Consider the following 18,748-nt stretch of genomic DNA (forward strand, 5'->3'; position numbering starts at 1 on the left):
TTTTCAGCTTGCTGAAAATATACGCCATGCGTCTGGTGTGGCATCAGCCTTAACTAACAATTATTTCATGGTAAAACTGAATTATTCACTTTTGAACGACAATCACCTGGCAAGAAAGTATAACAGCATGTTGCAACGTGATTGTCATTTAAGGGGTATTAGGAATGATTTTAAGCTTTTTGTCTTCCACATATATTGTGTGACTGTTTTCTTTACCTTGCAATGCTTTTCTAAAGTAAAGGTATGCAGGGATGTAAACAGCAGGTTTAAGGTAGGATCTAGTGTGGTGTAAATCCTGTGTTATAAAGATGTTAAAAATCTGAGATATAAAGAATGACATACCTGCTGGTTCCTGATGGAAAGAAACGAGAGGTGACCATTTGTTAGATACACAAATAAAATTCATTATAACTTTTTCAGAGTATAACTGAAGCAGAATTTTTCTAAAGCTATTCTTCTTTACTTGTGCCCCTTTAGATTGATGGCACATGGGGTGCTTTGTTGCCTGTGGGAAATCTTGCTCCCCAGTTGGTAACAAAGTACACAAATATACCATGTCATTGGAAACTGCTGGCATCACTGCAGGTAAAATATATAAATCACAAATAAGTGCCCCGTGAGCCATCACCCTTAATGGTCCTTTCCAAATACTTTAGCAATATCTGAATTTCACTTTGTTTTATATTTATAAGCCTTTAAGACTTATATACCCTATTTTCATTTCAGAGCAGAGATCTCTTTGTTCTCTCATATGGTGCATTAGTAGCACAGCTCTGCAAAGATTATGAACGAGATGAAGATGTGAACAAATACCTGGATGCAATGTGAGTGAATGTCTTGATTTACTATTTTCCCTCTTTCACTTCTCTTACTTCTACTGAAACTACAAGTTTTAAACTCCATTCATCAGTAAAGCACGCAGTGTGACTGATATTGAGATTTGTCATGCAAGGCCAGTAGTTATCTGACCCTTTTCAACCAATTTTTACTTGCTTATAATGCCTTGTTACTATTAAGTTTATAGTTGTCTGCAGAGATGAGTTTTATAAATTTTTATTTTTTTCACAAAAAACATAATTAGAACAAGACTACAATAGATTTGCACTTTAAATAGGGTCTGTTATAAATCAGTTGCCAGCCATGCTAGATTTGCAACTTGGCCTTACAGTTAGGGAAACACTGCTTAAAGGGGACCTGTCACCTTAAGAAATAATTCTATTGTGTTTTTCAAGCAAAATAAACTTTACTTACACTATATAAATTATTTTAATCTTATTTTCTTCAGCCTTGGAATTCACAATTGCAGCAAGCAGGCAGGGGCCATTTTGTGGACACTGTTATCAAAGCAGGCATTGCATCTTGCCAAAATCTTGTTTCTGTGCCAGTATGGGGGGACCTGATACCCATGTCCATGCACTGGTTACAAAATTACATGGTGAGGAGGGAGGGGCAATGTGCAGCAACACCTAAAAGCTCTGAATTGAAAGTGAAAGTAACAGTCTGCCACACCTCTATGCCTAAGGCAATATATGATTGACAGCTGGGATTTTTAAATGCTTTTATAATAGGTATGGATGTGTTAATAAAAAAAATGATTTGGGGTTTCATGTTTAATTTGAAAAGGACTTTTATTATACAGCTTTTTATGTCTGGGTGACGAGTCCACTTTAAACTATGTTCTGTCTAACTGTATAGATATGGGTGTGTTTATGTTGTTTAATAGATAGTTTCATATTTCTGCAGCGTATTTACAAAAATTATGAGAAACAAAATTTATTGATATTATTAAGCTGTGGTCAGTTTTCCAAATCAAATCATGCTCACCATGTTTTAGTAAGTTCCAAGTTCTTGTTCCTATATATTGTAGTTACTTTAATTGAATCTGGGTTTATTGTCTTTAACAAAGAATTCTCTGGCAAGGTAGGAAATCAGAGTGATTTGTTTTACCTATGGATGCACCAAATCCAGGATTCAGTTTTGGATTTAGGCAAGATTCTACCTTTTTTAGCAGGATTCGGATTTGGATGAATCCATGCCTCTGGCTGAATGGAATCCAAATCCTTAAAATCATGTGACTTTTATCTCAAAAAATTTTTTTTCAACACGTGGTTCTATTTAACCCTTCCTTTTTTTTATTTTGCATATGCAAATTAGGATTCAGTTCGATATTTGGGCTGATCTTTCTCAAAGGATTCAGGGTTCAGCCAAATCCTGAAATTGTGGATTCGGTGCATCCCTAGTTTTACCAAATGAGTTGGATGCTTGTTAGTAAGAAAGAATATTTGTTTTTCTGGTTATGAACACTAATAGATACAAATGAAACAGTTTCAAATCGTTATCCTGTGCATGCAAAATGTGTTCTTTGAAGCAGATGTACTGTTTTAATTCGAATGTATTTGTTATCACACTGCTTTATCTGTTCCAGAAATAAATCTCCATCAATTTTTAAAAAAAAATATATAAGTTTAATCTACTAATGTAACAGACACAAGTACTGGGGCACCAAGGAGTGCAAAATGTTGCCCATTGAGGCCCATACATAAAGCACTTTCCCATGTCCCATCCCATTTGCAAGCCAAAATAAAAATCCACCAAGTTGCAGAGCACAGCTTACATGGATGCTGAAGTGAGACCTCCATTTAATACTTGCCAAAGCTACCCGTCTTTAATTTTCTGAATATATGCACAAGCTAGGTGCATTCTAGACACCCATGTGCCATCCACCAAAAGCAGTCAGTGCGGTGCATACAGATTCAAGCACAACTCTTTGTGCTCCGTTCCATTGTTACATTCCAGTGCTTTTCAATGACCTGACCACATTTGCAATCTAAAGCAATGCTACATCTTAATGTATTAAGGGCATTTTCTTTTCCTGGTTTTACTTTGACTTTTAAAGTGGACCTGTCACGCAGACATAAAAAGCTGTATAATAAAAGCCCTTTTCAAATTAAACATGAAACCCAAAATCATTTTTTTATTATCACATCTATACCCATTATAAAGGCATTTAAAAATCCCAGCTGTCAGTCATATATTGCCTGCCCCGCCTCTATGCCTTAGGCATAGGGGTGGGGCAGACAGTTACTTTCACTTTCAATTCAGGACTTTTTAGATGTTGCTGCACTGCTCACATTCCCCCTCCCTCCTCACTATGTAATTATGTAGCCAGTGCATGGATATGGGCATCAGGTCCCCCCATACTGGCATAGAAACAAGATATTGGCAGGATGCAATGCCTGCTTTGATAAAATGGCCCCTGCCTGCTTGCTGCAATTGTGAATTCCAAGGCTGAAGAAACCAAGTTTATTTTGCTTGACAACCACAATAGAAAACAATTTGGAATTATTTCTTAAGGTGACAGGTCCCCTTTAAATAGAAAACAACAATTTTGTTTGACTTAAAATACAAAACAATAGAATATATCTTTATTGTAACTGTACAGTACAAAATATGAAAATGAATCAACATTATTTGCTGCTTAACAGCACTGACAACATAAAATTCAAAGGGAATGAACCTAAGGTACCCATGTGTGGGTATCAAAAATAAAACTACACACACTGATTTAATGTTAATGTGGTACCTTAAAAGTTAATTATTTTTGCGTAAGCAAAAAGTGTAACATGGCTGGATAAAGGCAAGTTAAGGAATTCACTTAAATTTATAGAGGGTGTGCAAGGTTCCTTAGTCGGTTTCTGTTACAGCTAGATGCTCTTGTAGCAGCAGGAAGGGGCATATTGTTTGATTTATAAAGAGATGCTTCAATGGATACATATGTTGTTTTCAAAATATTATCAGGAAATAGTACTCATGGAGCATAACATCTGCAAATGCTCCTGCAAATATTTTGTTTTTATTTAACTTTATGGGCACTGGCACACAGAATGATTCAAAATAATGTTGCCACCTATATCAGCAGCAGTGGTGGCCAAACACCCTAAATCAGTGCTGTCCAACTTCTGTGGTACAGAGGGCCGGAATTTTTCTGGCCTACATGGTGGAGGGCGGATAATGGAAGCCAGCTTTGTAGTTTTTAAACCGCACCGGGGAGTTTTTAGCATTCTTGAGGGAGGGGGGAGCAGGAGAGGGGAGAAAGCTGCGTGTCTCTGGCACAGGAAAAAAAAGAGACAAGAAATCCTGTTTTTTTTGACAGAGAAATCAGTGCAGCGCTACTGTAAGTGCTTATGGCTGTATTTACATAGACCTTTCTGATAAAGCTCACTTAGTTTTTAACTTTCCTTCTCCTTTAAAGCTTACACAAAGGTAAGCAGTCACAGCAGCCAGACAGGTGGGGGGCCACACAGAGGGGGGTCGCGGGCCAGTTGGAAAGCCCTGCCCAAAATTATCCAATCAGTTCCACTGAATGATAAATGTCTGGACCTGCACAGCAGGTCAAGCACTTATTGTAAATGCTTACTGCCACTCTATATCTTCCTGTGTGCCAGTGCACTGAAACTGAAAAACATGGTAAATGGTGTAACTGGGCACGGGCCCAACATAGTCTTTACCATTGTTTTGCACTCAGTTTGAAAAACTGCTATGCATTCTTTTTCTATTTAACGTATACATTTTACAATTTACAGGGGATACAACATTGGAATTAGACTAATAGAAGACTTTTTGGCAAACACTGGAATAAAAAAATGCCGAAATTACAATGAGACAGTGGATGTTATTGCAAAGGTAACGATATACTGGTTTATATTATTAATCAAACATATGGACATTGTCCTAAAGGAGAACTAAACTCCCAGTGTACATTTTTAACTGAGCCCCCCCCCAACAACCACATCAAGGCCTGCAGCTAAAATTCGCCTGGATCAGCTCTGTAACCACAAAGTAGCATAGCTAGGTTGGCAGCCGGTGTTATCGATCAGGTCTCATCCTCCTTCTTCCTGCCCGAGATTGCTGACCAGAAAAAAGCACGGTGGAAGCCAGGCTCTGATCTGCATCCACTGGACATGGGCCAGGGGGTCAGAAAACAGTATTTGACAAGGCCAAAGTTAGTGGCTGCCAACTCCACTGCACATTGCTGCAGTTACATAGCACACTAGGAGGTTTTGTTCAACTTAAATGTCTTTAAGTCTGGTTGGTAATGATTTGCCTTGATTTGAATTATAGTGAAGTCTCTGCATTGGTTTTACATAACCAGAAATAGTTGCTACTACCACTTTTAGTTAATGAAATCATAAGGCCGCATTATGTAAATGTACATTATTTTTTTACTTGTTGTATGCTTGTTGACAATGGAATGGTTTCCCTCTGTATCTTGTGGCTGTATTTCATAGTAATTGTTACACAGTTGAATGTCCATCCACAAAGTCAAGCATTTCTTGTCTGTTTACATTGTCACTTATACCATGCTCAACAAATCTGTGAACAGTACTGTAATACTGGTGTTCTTTGTTGAACGAATATAAAGAGGAAACCTCTTTCCATGCCTGGTTGCTGGGCATCTCAAAGGGTTCTGGATCTTTGTTTTCAAAGAAACTTCTCAGATTCCTCTCAGCCAGCTTGGTGGCATATTCTTGCGCAAACTCATCAAACTTCTGTTTTTCCTTTTCAATGTAGATTCTCCAGAACTTTATTTGTAGTGAGCTTACTTTGGACCGGCAGTTAAAATAGCAGGTAGATAACAGAGAGATGCCAGTTGATATCAGTATGACGCACCAGCCTAGGACCTAGAAAGCAAAGGGAGGTAGAAGTAAAGCACAAGGAAAAAAAAGTACAGTTAAAGGGTAACTGGCTTCTGAACCAAAATTTGTTAAAGAGCCCCACACAACACAGAAACACTAATATACCTATCAATGTCCATAACTGCAATGAGTATGAGACTTGAAAAGTGCAACTAAAAAAAATCTCTAACACAAAGGAGGACAATTATTAACTGCAGGGATTAATGCAAAACCCATGATTATTACTTTTTTGTTTACAAATTTTCTTCCCTGCAATAGCACAAACTTTAATAAACATTCCCCAAAGAGTTATACAGAGAAGAAAGGACTCAGGTCTAAGTCACTGGACCATGACTCAGGTAGCCCTGATTCCAAAATGTGTGATGAAATGTGCCAACAGTGTCGTACTGAGATGCCAGGGGCCCACCAGAAAACCTTGGACCCTAGGCCCACTTTCTAAACTGTTATTCCTCCTTCAACCTCTTTATTATCCAAGTCTCTTCTCTCTAGCCTTTCATTTCTGTTTCCCATATAGAAATAGGGAATGACCATGCAATTGGCCAAACAGTTAGAAGCAAGAGGACCCACTGACACATGGGCCCACCAAGAGTTTTTCTGGAATCCTGGTGGGCCAGTCCGACACTGTGTGCCAGACTTCGATGAATCATACAATGTGTTAGTTTGTAAGATTTACAGAGCACCCTGTACTCTTTGGGGTGCAAAAAAACATTAAACAAAAAAATAAAATAAAATAAATTAAACATAATCACTTTAATGGCACAGTACACTGTGTAAAACCAATAATATTTATAAAGCTGTAATTAGGTGTTTTTGTAATTTATCTGAATGTGTAACGAAATATACAACAGTGGTAAGAAAGCTTTGGTAAAACTGAGACTCTACTGTTTTTACACAGTATTTTATTCAATTTTATTCCATTTTCACACCACAAATTATTTGCCCCTGGAATTGGTTACAATATATATTATATATTGACAAAAACACACATCTTTAAAATGCACCAAGTAACTCTTTATAATGGATTGTTACAAGATGCATACCATTAATTGTATGAACAACGACAACGTTTTATAAATGGCATTTTTACACCAAATTTTTACAACCGTTATAAATATGCTGTATTGGAGCTGCAAGCGTTAGGCTACAGCTACAAGGGGCTGATTTTTGGCCTGCAGATAAACACAGGTCGAGAATCATCCCCTGCTCTCCAAACAGCCTTTCCATGTGCCTGCAACCAGAGCCAATGTGCTAGCCCAAGTGCAGGCACACAGAGTATATTTTAAGGGCAAAATGCTTGATCGTGGCTCCTGGTGCAGGCACTGAATTTGTTTTATTATTTGTCAAGTGTCAAAAATGTAAAAACTCCAATACAAAACTTTGCCATCTAAAAGTTGGTGAGGTCATGTAGAAGTCAATGGTAGCTGTCCTTATCAAACTGTAGAATTTTTATTTAGGGGTAGATTTACTAAAACTTGAATTTATCTCATTTTTTTGAAACCCACAAATAAACTCGAAAAAATCCTAACTGAAAAAAAAACGTGTGGGAAAAATTTAGGAAAAAGTCCCGAAAAACCAACACTTTTACGACTTGCCGTACGATAACCTCTACTTTTTAGATTTGTTGCGCTAAAACCAGGTTAAAAATCTAAAATCCTTAAAAGTTTGAAAGCAAAGAAAGATCCTCCAGGGAAGGGACATCTGCCATTGACTTCTACATAATCACAACAAATTTTAGCTGGTGAATCGTCGGATTCAGAACTGTTGCAGAGAAAACACATAATAAATCTCAAAAAAGTCACAACTTTTTGGGGGTTTGCGACTTTTTCCACGTCAAAAACTCCGACCCTTCGTGGCTGGTATATTGGAGCTGGTATATTTCCAGCAGAAAAGCTGAATTGATTACTTCCTGGTGTAAAATGTATCCTATGCTCAGTTATCTTGCAAACACAATGCCACTGAAATTAAGGAAACACCTATCCAAGTAAAGCTTGTAAGTTATTTAGGTGCAGCAAAAGGGAAGCAGTGAGTGATGGTGCAGCAAAATCAGATCTATAGGTACATATATAATGTTCATGTATACACATAATGACTATTTTCATTGTAGCATTCATGTTCATACCTGAGACTGTGCATTTAGCAGTCCCAAGATCTCTTCTGATTCAGCGGGTGGTATAGATGCCTTGTCACAGCTCAGCTTAAATATCTCTTGGAAACAGTTCTCTGACTTGTTTTTGCACAAAAAGTGCCCATTCTCCTGGTCCTGCCACCCACTCATGGCACACGTGTAAAATGTTCCATTGAGCAAAGCTACAGATATCCACATGATAGGAAGAATCAAAGCATTTAGTGTGATCTGAATGAAAATACGAAGACAGTAGCAGGGGTTTCTTCTAGGTAACAATTTCTTTGGGTTCACACAACACCCAGTAAATAATTTCCATGTCCTGCTGTTCAAAAAGTAACCAATAATAAAGAAAAGGATTGCAGGGCCAAACAAAAAGGCAGACCCATAGATAAAGTTTAGGTGACTGCACGGGCACTTAAAGGCAACTAAAGAAAATAACCTTTGTCCCCCGATGGTCATAAGAGTCATAAAGCCATAACCAATGGCCGACTTATTGTCAGTAATAAACTTCAGCACGTTCTGCAAGGAGTCCATGTTTGCAGTGTGCACACAACGGGAGTGATTCAAACAGGAATTCAGACTTGCGTAAAATGAAAAACAGACACAAAAAACTAGTCTGGCAGGTTTATCTGTTACAGCTGTGCCTCTCTACAAGAGCTTTGTGCTGTAAACATAATATCTCCATGATGTGTCTTTCTAACGTTTTTTTCAATCAGAACAATTTGTCCCTTTATGAAAAATAATTATACACCAAGCAATTCTTCAATTCATCATATATATCACAATAATTATGTCATTAAAGTGGACCCGTCACCCAGACATAAAAAGCTGTATAATTAAAACATTAAACATGTAACCCCAAATCATATTTTTATTACCACATCTATACCCATTATAAAATCGTTTAAAAATCCCAGCTGTCAATCATATATTGCCTGCCTCGCCTCTATGCCTTCGGCATAGAGGTGGGGCAGAGAGTTACTTTCACTTTCAATTCAGAACTTTTTAGGTGCTGCTGCCTTCCTCACATTCCCCCCCTCACCATTTAATTTTGCAACCAGTGCATGGACATGGGCATCAGGTCCCACCATACTGGCACAGAAACAAGATTTTGGCAAGATGCAATGCCTGCTTTGATAACAGTGTCCACAGAATGGCACCTGCCTGCTTGCCCCCCAGTGCGCATGCGCGAAAGCGCGCCCCCCCGTGCGCATGCGCGAAAGCGACCCCACCAGTGCGCATGCGCTCCTTTAAACTCCCATACGGAGCAGTGGGGAGAGGTCCCGACTGCTCCGTATGGGAGCCAAATTTAAAAAAATTTTTGCGCCGGGGCGGCATGCCGCCCCTAAACTTCTGCCGACCTAGGCCCGGGCCTTTGTGGCCTCTCCACAAATCCGGGCCTGCTCAGCCAATAGGGCTAATAACCAGCACAGGAATCGTAAAGGGGAAAGCCAAAGTAGCAAATTGTTGCCTGCACCTCCTACAGATTACTCAGCACTGTGCTTTTACACAGGGAAACATACCTTTAAGCAAGTTACACAGCAATTAATAAAGAAATCCAACATCAGTCCTCTCAAGTGGTACTTATGTTAAGACAGGCAGCCTCCTTGGCCTTACCTAAACCACTTTAGGGGTATTCACACTACTTTAATGTTCTCTGGTGAGAAACACTGGCACCACAACCACAAATTTTAAAGGCTTATAGCTTCTAAGACCTCTTTTGACCTGCACATTTGAGGTGAAAAGCCCTACCATTCCTTTTATAGCATTCATGTCAACTGATTTGCTGAAACCAACTTTTCCAAGGCTGGGCCTGGATCCTGGATAATCAATAAAGATATTCTTGGCCCTTTCACTTAGCCCTTAGTCTTTCTGGAATAATTGTAGCCCAAAACACTAGGGTATTAAAAACCAAGGGAAATCGCATATATTAGGAAAAATGTTCCTTAGGTTAAAACATAATTTGTAATCATATTGATTAAAAGTCCAGTCATAAATGAAAAAACAAAAACTTTTTATTGTATCCACCTTCCTACAAGTCACACACAGTAAAAGCAAAAGGCTGACTCTCCATATTTTATGTGATCAGTTTTAAAAGGACGATATTGCAGGTTTAAGTTATATATCATTAGAGGGGTAATTTATCAAATCCCCTGACACATATTTGAGTGCAGCTATACCTTGCAAGGTGCCAGTTTAAAGTGCAAGGTGTTAAGTCACTGTGGGTGCAATGTAAGCTTGTATTAATGCCTGTACCCACTGGTACAACACCTTGTTGCAACAAATTGCAACCATTGGCTCCCTAATTTGTGCATCTGAACAACAAGCATCCAAGGGAATACCCATGCACCAGTTCTAGTCCACCCCTCATGAATACAGCACTGCCTGATGACATTGGTCCTCCCTTTGCTGCTATAACAGTCTCTTCTGGGAAGAATACCCAGTAGATTCTGGAACATCAGTGGTAGAATTTGCTTCCATTTAACCACAAGAGCTTTAGTAAAGCTGGGCACTAATGTTGGAAGTCTGGTCTAGTCTGACCTGTCAGCATTACAATTAGTGGCTTAACTTTTCAGGCCTGGACCTGTAAAAAAAAATGTCACCTCCCCATTGACCCATGATTTCTGATCAACCATCCAAGAGCTTGCATGTATTGTGGTTCGTGTGCTATCCTTCCCCCCCCCCCCCCCCCCCCCCATTCAAATGCAGGCCCTCCTGTAAAGAGGAAGCAGACCCAGCCCCTCCCCCATTTAAAGTGGAGGGTCTGCTTTTTCTACAGTAACTCCACTGATTCCAATTGATCCCACACATGTTCAGTAGGATGCTTTCAATGGAACCAGTAGGCCCAAGCCCAATTCAAATAGCCCCAGACCATTGTTTGTCACTCACTAAGCTTTACTGCTGATAGTATGCATTCAGTCAGGTAGCGTTCTCTTGGCATCTTCCAGATCCAGGTTGTGAAATAAAATGTATTACTCTAAATGACCCATTTTGACTGCTCCAGAGTCCCGCAAACACCTTACATTGCACATGATGATGACAGGTTTATTTGCCTTGGATAACACCTAAAAACCTAATTCTCCTTACAAATATTCCCTGTGATGACAGTTCCAGGAGACAGAAACTCAGCAAAGCTGCAACACATTAGACAGAGTATCTGGATACTTTTTTGCTTCGGCCATGTAGTGTACAGTCTGCAGTGTCCATTTAAAATCTATTGTAAATTTCGCGAAAGTGTTACATAGTTACATAGGGTTGAAAAAAGACCAGTGTCTATCAAGTTCAACCCATCCAAGTAAACCCAGCACACCTAACCCACACCTACCAATCTATACACTCACATTCATAAACTATAAATACAACCACTAATACTAACTGTAGATATTAGTATCACAATAGCCTTGGATATTCTGATTGTTCAAGAACTTATCTAGGCCCCTCTTAAAGGCATTAACAGAATCTGCCATTACAACATCACTAGGAAGGGCATTCCCCAACCTCACTGCCCTCACCGTGAAAAACCACCTACGCTGCTTCAAATGGAAGCTCCATTCCTCTAATCTAATGGGGTGACCTCTGGTGCGTTGATTGTTTTTGTGGGAAAAAAGAACATCCCCCATCTGCCTATAATCCCCTCTAATGTACTTGTACAGAGTAATCATGTCCCCTCGCAAGCGCCTCTTTTCCAGAGAAAACAACCCCAACCTCGACAGTCTAACCTCATAGTTTAAATCTTCCATCCCCTTTACCAGTTTAGTTGCACATCTCTGCACTCTCTCCAGCTCATTAATATCCTTCTTAAGGACTAGAGCCAAAAACTGCACTGCATACTCAAGGTGAGGCCTTACCAGGGACCTATAAAGGGGCAAAATTATGTTCTCATCCCTTGAGTCAATGCCCTTTTTTATACAAGACAGCACTTTATTTGCTTTAGTAGCCACAGAATGACACTGCCTGGAATTAGACAACTTGTTATCTACAAAAACCCCTAGATCCTTCTCCATTAAGGAAACCCCCAACACACTACCATTCAGTAGATAGTTAGCGTTTATATTATTTCTACCAAAATGCATAACTTTGCACTTATAAACATTGAACGTCATTTTCCAGTTTGCTGCCCAGTTTTCCAATTTTGTCAAATCGCTCTGCAAAGTGGCAGCATCCTGCATGGAACTTTTTTGCACAATTTTGTGTCATCTTTAATAAAAGGAAATACAAACATTCTATTATAGATCCAGGGCACCCAGCAAATCATGAGCCATGATGAAACCAGCTGAAAAGAAAATTATGTAAGCAAAATGATGTAAGCTGTAGTATCCTGTTTATGTAAATCATGCTTCATTGTTGAACCAATTGATTTTTCATTTTAAGAATAACAGCACTTGATGTTAACTAAGCCAGCATTTTCCCATGCTCGCAGCAAGCAACCCTACTGTGTTTTTTATTATTTAAATATTTTGCCTTAAGGTATAGTGCTCCACATCACACACATCTGTGTTTTTAACCCCCAGACAGAATATGTTTTTTGCGTTGGTCAATTTCCCTGCCCCTAGTGAGAAATTTCTCAAAAGTGTGCCATTGTAAAGGTGCAGGTTTTTTTACATGATTTACAGATAATGGCATTTTAAGATTCTTTGCAGCTGGTCTTATTTTTTGTAGTTTTATATACAGTAACTTTTGGATTGCAGATTTTAAGCATTTTAGAATGCAGGTAATGCAGTGCAAGCAATGTAATAGCATCCAATGTATGTGATAAAGTGAGAGTAGTAGAAAGCTATCCCAACACATTATACAAAGAGAGCAAAGCAATGGGTAATAAAAAAATGTGTGATGGTGAAGAGGGAACTTGGGAAATGACACCTCCTCAAGGGACTGGTTGCTAGGCACAAGGGGCATCTTTAAATTATTTTTTTTTTACAGTTGGTCTTCATTTTTTATTCTTTTTCATTTTTTGTTTAGCAGCTCTCCAGCATGGTATTTTAGCAGTTGCTGAGGTTATTTAACTTAGCAACCTTGCATTAGCTTGAATGAAAGACAGGTATATCTGTAGTAATAAGTCAAATCAATTGGAGTTGCTGTTTTTTTCTGGAAGACATTTCGCTTCTCTTTCAGAAAGCTAGTCAGATGACTAGCAAAACATCTTCAAGAAAAACACAGCAAGTCCAGTTGATTTTACTTCACAGACAGAGACAAGAAAATTAATAGGAGATGGACTAAATAAAAAAAACTATTTATGTAAACAATAACAATAAAATTGCAGCTTTGCAAAGCAATAGTTGTTTGGCTGCTGGGGTCAGTAACCCCCATTTAAAAGCTGGCAAAAGACATCAGAGGAAGGCAAATAATTCAAAAACTAAAAAAAAATAATATAGACCAATTGAAAAGTTGCTAGAAATAGGACTAAATATTTAAAGCGAAACCGCCATTAAACACATTTTCACATGCATGAGTTTGCTTTCTGCACTTGTGCTTGCATTTTTAAATGAGTGGAAACATGTACATTTGGGGCTTAATCTTCATTAGCTGTTATGTAGATAACAAGCCAACTATTTTTCTCATTTGGAGAAAATTAAGCTCAGTTAAGATCAACCCCCCAAAAACACACACACAAAAACATTAGACAACCAGAAAAAAACGTTTAATAAATATGCTCCCTTGTTTAAGCTTGTCTAGTTATGATCCAAGGTAATTGGTGAAAAGTATTATGAAATTTGCAGGCTATATGATATAATGTAAATAATATTCTCATATAATTTAAAAATGCACCCAGAGCTAAATTTGAACACAATAAAAAAAAACTGTACATAAAAAATATTTGCTTCAAAAGTAATATATGATTTGTACAGAAGGTGTCAGTGTTGGTATAGTGGTTGTCATTGGGGCAAGCAGAATTTTCCTTTCATCATGTCAGTCCAGAAAAACAAACTTTACTTACACTTTATTATTATTTAAATATTGTTTCCTTTATCTTTTGGAATCCACAATCACAGCAACCAGGCAGGCTCGCTTCATTTTATGCAACCAATTAAGGCAAGCTTTGCATAATCCCAAAATCTTATGTATGCGCCAGTATGGGGGACCCAGGGTTGGCAGAAAAGCAGGGAGAGCAAGTGCATCAGAAAGGGGGCCAGTATCACCCCTGAGTGGTCTTGGTCCACATGCACAGGATTCACATTAGACTTTGAGTAGGGAGAGGCATGTGAGGATGTCAGTTACATCTAGGAAGTGCTGAACAGAAAGTGAAAGTAATTTTTGTACCTCAGAGATAATAAACAAAGAGCTGTTCAATTTGAAACCAATTTTTATTCTGCATCTTTTTATGTTTCGGTGACAGGTCCCTTTTATATAAATGAAAATCTGAATCAGGTATTTAGATTTTACTGCTTAGTAAATTGAGTGTAAAAAGGTTTAACTTTTACCTATGAGCCAAAGTCTAGCATATGGGCAAAACATGGGTTTATACATACATGCCCATTAATTATATGCAGTCCAAGTGAATCAGAACAATTCAAATGTTAAGGGTTTATACTCAAAGTTGGCCCTGATTTCAATTTAATTTACATGCAATCAGTGCAGCCCTGCTACATCCATTTTGTAGATGTACCAGCACAGGGCAAATGTGCATACAGACACCTGTAAGGGCTAGGGATGCCAACATTTGTGGAAAAATATACTTCCTATTTTTTTCTCTTTCCTCCCTATTAATAACATTGGCATTAAGAAGTACAATTTTTTGGCCAGTGAGGCATTTTTTCCCAACAAGGGGGAAATAAAAAAAAAGAAAAAGGTAAGGGTTCACAGGCCGGAACTGAACCAGAGCCCTCTGGATAGTTTCTTTCCTTTATAGTCTGTTGCTATATCACTGAGCGCTGAACAGATCACCGGTTTTAGACACAGGCTTTTAAGTATGACCTATTTGCATATGAAGTAGCAGCTTCCTGTTTTGAGGGAAAAATTCCAAGATCATCTTGAAATTTTTATGCAATCCAGGCAGACGGAGAGAGACAAGCAGCAAGGGAAAAGCAGGAAAGAAGAATTTTGGTTTTGGGATTCTACTTATGCAAGTGTAGGTGAGGGAATACTTTCAGTCTATCCATGTCTACATTCATTTTACTGGAATATTTGGAGTTAATGGAATTCTCATTTCTACAGTCATTATACTGGCATGTCTGGTGTTAATATGAATATCGCCCATTTTCTGTAATAATTATACTGGCATGTCTGGAGTCATTATGCAGACTGTCCATTTTCCATAGTAATTGCACATCTGTGGTTAAAATGCCCATTATCTATCAGCGAAACACGTGTCAAGCGCTTTTATCTGTGTGGGTTAGATAGGCAGGCTGACAGGTGTTGTGAATATATCCAGCACTGGATTTCTGTTTAGGGCGCCCAGAGGCTGCCCCCATTTCCCCCCACCTCCCCTAGCATGCATGCACATCCTTTTAGTTCACATACAAAGCACTGGGGACAGGATGTGCTCCGTATGTGAGCAAATTTTACCAGTGGCATGCCCCATGTGTGCATGGCGAATGTGCGCTTTACACGCTGTGCTCCCCCCTCAATAAGCGCATTCATGTTCCTGTTCGTGCATTCACGGGGGGGGGGGGGGTGGAGTAGCAATGGGGGTGAGGTGACTGGTGTTTATCTTAGACCCTTATTAGTTACTGTGATATAATTCCCTCTAGAGACCACCTAATCAGGGCCAAGCCTAGTTAAATAGGCACCCTAGGCACCCTGTGTGCATCTTTTCCTGTATGCGAGCGTGCACACATGAGCGAGAGTGGAGGGAATGCATCAGTATTTGATCCTGTAGGGCTTGCTCTAGGAGAGCAAAGGCAAAAGAGGAACGTGCCCAGCGCCCCCCCCGTTCCACCTACCCCTAGTTCCAGCTCTGCCCCTATTATACCATTTTTATGAGAGCAACGACAAATTCCCTATCTTGCCTCTCACTTCTGTTTTTAGTTAATTTTTCTTGCGACATACGGTTTTTAAGTGAAACAATAAAAGTTAAGTTTTAAATATTTATTAGTCTAAATCTGATCTATCAAAGTAAGTGGTGCAATCTGTGGATCACTTGGTGGTTTCTTTTCACAAAATTGTTAATAAATGGTTATTGTATACAGGTATACAGGCTTAGTCTTAGAAATATAGGTTGTTTTTGCTTGATGACTTTGCCCCCCCTACTAGTGCTTTGTTACCAGTGAGGCTGTACAGCTGTTGCAATATCTACCACAAATCACTCAGTACCTCAAATTCTAAACATTTACCTAATACTACTACTACACTCTGTAACCCCGCTAAGTTACTTGTTGGGCCTGGGCTGCACGCCTTCATATCATGACTATCTCTCTTACCTCTGTCACTGATTAAACCTGCCCAAATGACGTGGAATGGTACTTAGGTGAATCAGGCTCTTGCTCTGTGCCATGCCCCTTATAAGGGCTTTATACCAATTGTCTTCCCCCTTTCTAAATTTTGATTTAGAAGCAAGTTTGAAAACATGTCCCAGACATATAAAAATGGGGTGCTGGGGTACCTGAGGTAGTATAGGTATAAGGTAACTAGTATAAGCTGACATATTAACGCACTATGGAAAAGGGTGCAACACCCGCTAGAATTGGTTAGACTCGGGGCAGTGGACTCTCACTTTGGCCCGGACTGTGAGATATGCTGTGACTGGATACCTGATGTGTGAGCCCAACCCATATAAACTACTTGATTATTTGTGCCTGTATCTACTGAGGAAACTTTTTTTGTAATAAGTGAAATATATTTCTCAAGCATCTGTTAAGCAATAAAGTTTCAGTTCCTGTTTTTAAGAACCTCTGATGTGAAGCGTTGTGCACCTTGCTATAATGTACATCCTCACTTTACTGACTTATGTATGGTAGGGATGCACCAAATCCATTATTTAGGGATTTGGCTGAACCCTGATGATCCTGCATGAAAGATTAAGCCGAATCCCAAAGGGGTTGAAAATTTTTCAACTTCCGTGTTCATGTGACGAAAAGTGGATTTGGCCAAATCCAAATCCTGTTAAAAAAGGCAGAATGCCAATCATTGCCAAACTAAGGTTTGTGGTGGGTGGTATGTGTTTTGGTTTTGATTCTACCGATGTTAAATGTCTTTTTTCTTTCATTTAAGGTGGCTTTCAAAATGTATCTTGGAATCACCCCAACCATGATTGGAGGTAATGATGGGGGGAACGGATTTTCCCTTATACTGGATACTAATCCACTGGATGACTATGTTGAGGAGCTTCCATCAGGGAGATCATCACTTTCCTATTGTAATCTTTTATCTGGAATCATCAGGGGGGCTCTGGAAATGGTACTATTTTGCTTTGTTTAATGTCTATATTCTTTCTCGCTCAAATTTCTTGTCTTTCTCAAATTCTTTCTCTTGCTATAAAGTATATATCAAAAATGTGCTTGCAAGCTTTCATATATTTGCCATATTTAATATTACAAAGCTATATACCGGCAATGACACAAAGAGCTATCTGTAGCCAGCTACTTGTTACAAAATAGACAATACTCATTATTGTCTGTCAGTATTGTCTATGTCAGGGTATTTTCTGGTGTTTTGTAGCTACGACAAGTAACTAGCTCCAAGTAGCACTGTGTCATAGCAGTGAAAATAATTTCATTAATATGTACTTGACAGAGCAAAATTTAGTCAAGTCATTAATGATCACACCATTGGCTGTCATTTAACAGTAGAGCAGTAAGAGGCTGCTTAGGTGTTTCATAACTTACATCTTGCTACCATACACTTACCTGCCTCCCTCAGCACATCCCTCATAAATGCAGTGTCATTAGGTGCACTTGTGCACAATTTGCCGGAACAGACTAAGGTGGGCACATTGGTGCTAAGCACAACAATACATACAGTAAGTGCAGGGGGCATGTTGTGATGCCTGTTTCTCGCTGCAATAACAATTTAGTAGAGGACCTGACGTTCTGGGGCTACTATCAGCATTTTGATCACCACCGCAGGTAGTGGAGATCAAAACACTAGCCCTAAAAACACAATGGACAGATTGATCGAAATGTTTTTCTTATGAATAGGAATGCAATTGAGATTTCTCCTGTGTAGTATTGTAGAAAAATACAATTACAATGTTCTCCTGTGAGGTATACTAGAAAAATGTAATCTGAAAACATTATTTGTTCAATGACCTGGATGACTTCACATTGCTGCTTTGAATTTGAAGGCCACCATGCTTTTATGCAATTAGTCAAAGCACAAAGAATGTTTTGCTTAGTGGTGCTTTTGTCATTAATGGGTGATAATATAGAAATGTGTTTCTTCAAATGGGATAATTCTAATTTACCCTATCTATGTCCTTTGCAGATTCACTTACCAGCTGATGTCACTTTTATCCAGGATAGGCTGAGAGGGGATGATGTCACAGAAATAGGAATCACATTTCTCAGAAAAAGTGATGAGAAAAAATCAAAGCGAAATAAGTGAAGCCATTCATTGCAAATAAGTCATGTATTTCCATGTAAGATTTAGTGTTTATGGAAATTATGGTGCATAGATCAATAAAGTGAAAATTGAAAGTATAAGTATTCCATGCACAATGTGTACCTGTTACATAAAATGAAGGGTGATAATGCTCTGAATAAACATAGGTTGATAGGTCTATTGACAAGAGCGATTCTGCTGCTTCCCTTATCAGCGAAGACACCTTTGGCATAAGTGAGGTGTATACACTTTTAGATGCCCGCTCATGCCATCTGAGAAATTTGATCAGAGGCATTCCGGTGGGTCAGTTCCTGAGGTTGAGGAGGAACTGCTCCACCGATATGGAATATTATACATTTGTAAAGGATATGAAGGATCGTTTTAGAAAGGGGCTATAGAGAAACTGATGTAGAATATGCATTTATGAGAGCAAGTAAAACCCAGAGGGATT

At 38.9% G+C, this 18,748-nt stretch overlaps 2 protein-coding genes across 3 annotated transcripts in view; one reads left to right on the top strand and one right to left on the bottom strand.

Annotated features, from left to right (window-relative positions):
• trappc3l (trafficking protein particle complex 3 like) overlaps positions 1-18,395 on the top strand; it is a 38,817-nt gene extending 20,422 nt beyond the window's left edge. For both annotated transcript variants that reach the window (XM_031902654.1, XM_031902653.1), the window contains exons 3-6: positions 727-824; positions 4,584-4,683; positions 16,969-17,154; positions 18,181-18,395. In XM_031902654.1, the coding sequence (XP_031758514.1) occupies positions 823-824; positions 4,584-4,683; positions 16,969-17,154; positions 18,181-18,300 (408 nt within the window). In that variant the 5' untranslated portion in view covers positions 727-822 and the 3' untranslated portion in view covers positions 18,301-18,395. The remainder of the gene's footprint in view (positions 1-726; positions 825-4,583; positions 4,684-16,968; positions 17,155-18,180) is intronic.
• On the bottom strand, positions 4,677-8,364 carry calhm5 (calcium homeostasis modulator family member 5). Its single transcript, XM_004914563.3, has 2 exons — positions 7,816-8,364; positions 4,677-5,681 (listed from the first exon to the last, which is right to left on the bottom strand). Exons 1-2 carry the CDS (start codon positions 8,353-8,355, stop codon positions 5,295-5,297), a joined length of 927 nt encoding a protein of 308 aa, XP_004914620.1. The 5' UTR covers positions 8,356-8,364; the 3' UTR covers positions 4,677-5,294.
• Positions 18,396-18,748: the final 353 nt, after the last annotated feature.

This window comes from Xenopus tropicalis, chromosome 5 (genome assembly GCF_000004195.4).
Source record: "Xenopus tropicalis strain Nigerian chromosome 5, UCB_Xtro_10.0, whole genome shotgun sequence".
NCBI lineage: Eukaryota > Metazoa > Chordata > Amphibia > Anura > Pipidae > Xenopus > Xenopus tropicalis.

Excerpts from the sequence above, each read along its gene's own strand:
- calhm5 (XM_004914563.3), bottom strand. The coding sequence starts at position 8,355 with ATGGACTCCTTGCAGAACGTGCTGAAGTTTATTACTGACAATAAGTCG. Across the intron at positions 5,682-7,815 it reads TGCTAAATGCACAGTCTCAG|GTCCTAGGCTGGTGCGTCAT; the intron begins GTATGAACATGA and ends TTTGCTTTCTAG.